Source organism: Poecilia reticulata, linkage group LG2 (genome assembly GCF_000633615.1).
Source record: "Poecilia reticulata strain Guanapo linkage group LG2, Guppy_female_1.0+MT, whole genome shotgun sequence".
Classification (NCBI taxonomy): domain Eukaryota; kingdom Metazoa; phylum Chordata; class Actinopteri; order Cyprinodontiformes; family Poeciliidae; genus Poecilia; species Poecilia reticulata.
In genome coordinates this window covers 27657072-27663736 of record NC_024332.1, presented here as the reverse complement: position 1 = coordinate 27663736, position 6665 = coordinate 27657072, and the positions used below count along the sequence as shown (strand labels likewise).

Below are 6665 nucleotides of genomic sequence, written 5' to 3'. Positions count from 1 at the left end.
TATATATATGCATAACTATATATATGTATATACATACATACAAAAACTTTGGAAAATTGAAAAAGTATCCCTATGCATCATATTCTGTCCTTTCAATGCAGCTGCTTTCCCTGTTGCATGTGCTCCTTTTACTAAGCCACTTTTTCCTTCCACTCAACTTTCTATCGACATGCTATGCAGCACTTGGTGTCTTAGCATCACAGCACAAAGTTTTTTTTAGCAACTTCTTTTGGCTTACTATCCTGTCTGAGGGGTTTCTGGTTGACATCTGTTAAGTGTGTGGACTATAAGTCATTAAAAAAATTATGTCACAGTTAATATTCAATGGATCTAAATGCTGTATGAGTTTTACTATTCAAACTAACTACTGAAATTAAAAAGCTTTTTAATTTTATTCTAATTTATTTGGATGTTGAGATATCACTGACATCTAACAGAGCTTGTTTCTTAGTCCAGGAGGCATAAAGGTACTCAAATTGAAAATTACTTTTGGTCAATTTGTCCAATCAAATAATTTAAACTTTAGGAACAAAGCATTACCCCAACAGATCTTTGACATATGTTATGTGAAATACATTTATTCAGCAAACACAACATAAAAGCTGACAGATGAGAGGACACTCAAAACCTCCAAGGCTTCAAGGCACCTCATGCATAAAGTAGTTAATCAAGCATCTAATCTTGATTAACTTTGCAAATAAAACTACAAAGTGTGCCTTTAGTGTGCACCACTAGCTGTGCTAGCTTTCAGGTTCTATTCTGAAATATCCATTTAGCATTTATCAGCAGTGGGTGACCATCATCTCACCTTTTAATCCAGCAGCATGTGGGCATAAGGGATGGAGGAATACAGTGGCTGCTGCTGCTGGTGGTGTTATCAGAGGACACTACCATCCAACTGGATGAGACTGCAAGGTAGAGAAAAGGGGGTGGGGGAGTGTTAGTGGAAGTGATCGACCACCCATTGGTCTCTGTCTAAGCTCTCATCAACGGACGACTCCCAGTCCAGACCCAAGGGTCAATCGTCATTAACGCTCCTTATATCACTGCTTTGCTTTGCTTTCCCTTTCTCTTTCTCTTCATCTTCGCCGTGCACATGAAGGGAAAGGGGAGGTGGGAGTCGCTCTGTGTATAGAGTGTCAGACAGAGACTAATGCCCGCGTTTATCTCTGAGATATCAGCTCCAATATCCTGCCCTGAGAGGGCGCACACGCAGACACACACTCACGCACGTTCACCAGCAGCACACACCCTCCGACTCAGACATCCCCCCCGCTCAGAGAATCAGAGGCAACTGCAAAGTGGGGTTTTCCATGAGGCGTCCTCTGTTGAAGGGCACAGAGTGAGGAACGTTGTGACAGGAGAGAAAGAAAGCAGACTCTCTTGTTTTTGCAAATTGCAACATGTCATGTTGCAGCAGTTGTTTTTCTCCTTTTGTTCCTGTTTCAAGAAATTTAACAGCATTGCATGTTCTGTTTTTTTCCCCCACACCTTGTTGTTTCAAATCATTTGACAAATTTTAACATAAAAAAAAAATCCAGTTTTCAAATAACATATAAAGCTTTCCAAAACAACCTGTATGTAATGTAATTGTTTACATTATGAATTAACAGTGATTAATCAAAATTCTGAGTTCAATTACCCAAGCCATGCCCAGGCACTGCTTGACCTTTTAAAAGAAATAAATCAATAAATAAAAATCTGTATAACAGCATAAAGGAGGTTTAAACGTCTTAAAATTCAGCACAACACTCCCCAACATTGACAAACTTACAAAAAATACCCTGAAAAACTAGGTCTTTTGATAGTCTGGAAAAGCTTATAAAATGTTTTGCAAAGCTTTGGGACATGAGTCAGATCCAGTGAATTACTGCAGCACACAAATCCCAAAACATGTAAAAATGGAAAACCTTTCAAGGAGTGGCCGGAGAAATTACTCCAAATATGCATCGATAGCTCATTCAGGATGCCTCAAAGGAAACTAGAACAACCTGAGCACAGGTGATCTTATTTGCCCCAGTAAGGTCAGTGTTTATGATTAAACAACAAAAAAGAGGCAAAATGGCAACCATGCAAATGTTCCAAGTTCAAAACCAAAAATAATCCCAAGACACAAAGTCCCATCCCAAAAAACACAACCAGTTTTTACATTGGACTTATTAGAGAGCTTTTTCTCCCCCTTTATCATTCTATATCCATTAATGTTTCTTAAAAAAACACTGGAGACAATAATTTCCTTCATGATTTGTAGCTCTGCCTATGTGCTTAAATAGAGGGCAATTGGTCTTCTGCACTTGTTTCTTGAAAACATATTAAAATCATTACAGCCTTATTGATTTTCTAGAAAGCAAATGAGTTTTTCTGATGTTTTTTTTTAATCATAATATTCAACATGATATAAAAAACCATTTAAAAACTTATGTGTAGTGCGCAGGAAGAAAATCTTCAAAATGTAGCAATACTTTTTCAAACATTTTTTTTTGCTAAATAAATATGTTTAATATTAATGCTGACTCTAAAACATCATAAAAAAGTTAAATGTACTCTCTTTCCTATTTATTTATTATCCCTGATTTTTTTTCTAATTTCATACTTGCTCCCTTTTTTCTCATCCAGGAAGTTGATTCTGTGTTCACGCTGCTTTCTGCTGTTCTCCATATTGGCGACCTACGTTTCACTGCCTTGACAGATGCTAACTCAGCCTTCCCTTCTGACCTGCAGCTGCTGGAGAGAGGTCAGTGCCTCCGTCACAACTACGCCCGCATCTTTATAGACACATTTTTACTGAAAACAAGGAGGGTGGAGCCCATCATGCTCCCACATCGTCTTTATCCCGTCCTCATTGCCTATCTCTTGCTTTTCCCCCAGAATGTCTGATTTAGAAATAACTAAGAGCTAGACAATCACATGTTTGGCAACTAGCAACAAACAGTCTGAAAGGGCAAGTCTGAGGCACACTCCACTCTGTTGGGGTCACAGTTTTCCCTTTTTTTTCTGCTTTATTTTCTCATTGTGCACTCATTCCATGTGCTCCTGCGACCCCCGACCCTTTGCAAAGTGGTAAACAACAGCGTCAGGGCCAGACGGGAAAGAGCCGGTCGTTGTCAGGGAGATGTGAAGTCATGGCTGGTGATGTCAGGAAAGGGTTTCTGGGTTTGCCATCACCTGTTTGTGCTGCTTGTTTATGGATTCTGCTCACAAGTCCAGCGGTGACTAATCCCTGCCAGCTCTTCCCATCAGTTGAGCGGGCATCAGCTGTGGCAGAGTTCAGCTTGTTGTGTTGTCAGCGTGACGTCATCGTCAGACCACACTGGGCTCTGGGAGGTCATCAGCATCGCCTTTCAGATACTCCATTATTATTTAATGCTGTTATTTTTCAGGTTTTCATCACGTTGTTTACTCTGATGTCTGATGTTTCTCTGTCGGTCTCTCTTTCTCTTCCCAGTTGCTGGACTCCTGCAGGTGTCTGCTAATGATTTAAGCACTGCCCTCACTTCTGACATCCAGTATATTAAAGGTATTGACCCATCAACCTTCACCACTGCTTTATACTGGTTTTTATTCTTCTGACTACAGAAGAAACCATGCGTCTTTAACCTAGTTTGTTTCCTGTAGTTTCAGCTCTGCCTACTTCCCAATGATAAACCAGGTGGTCTTGCTTAAGTTAATCCAAGCTAAAACTTATTTATATCCTCCTGGTTGATTTAGATTCAAAGTTGCATATTAGCTTAACCAACATGTTTCTTCTGCCTGGAAGTAATATGGATACTTTGTAGTGAGTTAAAGTAATCTTTTTTTTTCTGCATAAGCCATCATTTTTGGCCTAACTGTGTCTCATTAGGTTTAGAAAGACCTTTAATGTAAATGAGAATATTGAAATACTCATCACAGAGTCTGAAACTGCAGCCTTTTGCAACTTTGCCAAGGAACCGATAGATTTGGCTGCCTTGTGATAGTGTACGCATTCGCCAGTTTCTGGTAATGTATGAGTTACAGATGTCCCAATTAGGCTCATTTGTGCATGATCCTGATCTGAATCATTTAGGAATAGACATTTTCTGATGCATAGTTCCAGTCTAATACTTAATTGAAAGAGTAACTTGCTTACATTTTAGATTAACATGAGCACTTCTACTCTGGTTTTACAGAACGAATTGATAATGTTACTTGTTATATATTTTAGTAGAGTCTCATTTAATCGTATTCGGACAAATCTCAGAAAAGGTTGTCTTCTGCTTCAGAAACATATCATTCATTTGGCTGTGAATCTGTTATTTAGCTGCTCTCTACACATTTTTTTCCCCTTTGCAGAACAGTTGGCATGACACGGACAAATGGAAAGCTGCAGTGCTTAATACGGTCTCTTACAATTTTAATATCCTAGTAAAGATGGGGAAACACTTAGATTAATAAGGAAAACCAGGATTTATTGGATGAACAAGATAATCTGCATCGCCTGTAATACAGTTTTGTAATATGAGCTTTAGAAACTGACTGTGCTAAACATGCCCACTTGGTTCAATGGGGAGACAACTGGCAAAAAAATCACCTATCAGAGTTTTAAGCTTTTGATTCTTTACACGGGATTTGATCTGGACTTCCCTAGTATGAATGTTTAAAGATCATAACACAAACACTATGAAAACCCCTCTTATGCTGAAGGAACTATTTTTTTGTAGCTCTTAAATCCTCTAACCGGTGTTGAACATGTCCTGGAATATCCCAGGATATCCATTACAGATGGATCATCATAGTGATCGATAAATTGTTGGGTGGGGTCTCTGTGAACGATTCACGTCTTTCCAATGATGTGGACATTTTGCTGTAAGAGAACAGTTAAAGCACAGTTTGATTTGTCTGTAAAATGTTAAGGTAGGTGGTAAGTGTTAAAATAACTTATATAGGACCCAGAATGATGCTAAGAAAACCTACTAGAATCAGATTTATTGGGCTAGCATGCACAAGCAATGAGTTTGAGTTGGGTCTCATGCCCTCACAGCATGCATACATGAAATATAAAAATACTGTATAAAGAGCAGCCTGCTTAATCGCCTTAACTGTGAGTCACCGTGTTCTGACCAATTGGTGTGCATACCTCAGATATTAAGTGAAATAAATGTTTTTAACCTTTTGTCTAGTAATAAAAGTGCTTATATTGCTTATATAAAGACTTCTAAGGTAGATCATATTTAGTAGGAGTTGCTTGTTTTTCCTTAAAGCCAGAGGCACAAGGCACAGTGTACTTTATTACATACTAATGTGAAATACTGTTGACATAGTTACTCTGTAAACACAACAGAAAATTAGATCACAAACATTCATGTTTGTCTGATTTATCAGCTGAATCATTTTCTCTCAAAAACAACCAAGTAAAATTATTTCCAGTGCTAAGAAAGCTCCTGCCTCCCTAGAGTCAGTTTTTATTTTTACTTTACTGGGAACTGATTCATTTACATAATCCATCACTTGCGAATTTCGCAAGCTAATTTTTGTGCTTCACATAATTCTTTTCATAAGTTGATGTCTTCTGATAAAGTCGACACGTCGCACCGTGGATCATTTATTGTGAAGCGTTTGTGATCCCATCTGTCCAAATTGATGTCTTCGTTCTTTTTCTCTGTGTTCACAAAGACACTGTGTCTAAATGATCTGTAAAAAAAAAAAAGCCAATCTAATTTACATATGCGTTTGAGCAAAATACAAAAACCACATTGATGAAAGAAAAAAGATTACAATATAGATATTTCCAAAGCACCATAAGACTGATACTCATTTTATTCAAACTCAACGTCTACTCAATGCCACATGCGACAGACAACCTTTTTGTGTATTGTGAACATCATATGCATCCTTATTTTAAAAGAATTTGCAGAAAGCTATTTATTTCTGGCACTTTTAGAATTGAACTTGCATTTTTGTAGATTGCCATGACCCAGTTCTTTGTTTTGTTTTGTTTTGTTCAGGTGACGTGATCACTAGACGTCACACTGTAGAGATGGCAGAGCAGTACAGGGACCAGCTTGCTAAATCCATCTACGGGCGACTCTTCTACTATCTGGTCAACAGCATCAACGACTACCTTCAAGGACAGGATGACAGCATCGGGTTTGTGTTATATGTGTTTTTACTCACAAGCGCAAAAAAAAAAAAACTAATCCCAGACTGTTGGCTCCCTTGTGTCTAAATTCCTATCACTGACGTATATAGCTCTGATTGCAAACAAATAGTCACATCTCCAAGGCCCCTGAAGTACCGTAGGCTTCATTGTGGAGTGAACATTCGTCATAGTTTACGAATGCACCATGAAATCCAAGAAGAAATTTAACAGACACACTCAAGGTCCACAATGCTTGGAGGTCTTACAAAAACACGCTCAAAAACAAAACAGCACAAGGTGGAGGTCATGGGATCCCTGGCGTTAATGTTGTTGAGCGTCATCACACCCTGACAGAAAACCCACAGCGCATCTTCTGGAATGTGTTTGTGCTTTGCCTTGTTTACGCACATACCGCTAAATATGATAAATTTGTCAACCACACATTCATGGCACTCCCTTTTTGTCAGATGTTGCTGCACATACACCCTCACAGGCTTTACTGCTGGCGTAGCATCGCACCAGACTCATACCGATCCTGGAAATTAAATCCACTCCTTTAATGAATGTG

General features: G+C 38.7%; 1 protein-coding gene across 5 annotated transcripts in view; it reads left to right on the top strand.

Annotated features, from left to right (window-relative positions):
- Positions 1-6665, top strand: part of myo16 (myosin XVI) — a 111194-nt gene that overhangs the window by 61666 nt on the left and 42863 nt on the right. For all 5 annotated transcript variants that reach the window (XR_532800.2, XM_008401520.2, XM_008401529.2 and 2 more), the window contains exons 18-20: positions 2617-2734; positions 3446-3517; positions 5964-6105. Coding sequence is in view for 4 of the 5 variants with exons in the window: in XM_008401520.2 (XP_008399742.1) it covers positions 2617-2734; positions 3446-3517; positions 5964-6105 (332 nt within the window). In the remaining variant the exon portion in view is untranslated. The remainder of the gene's footprint in view (positions 1-2616; positions 2735-3445; positions 3518-5963; positions 6106-6665) is intronic.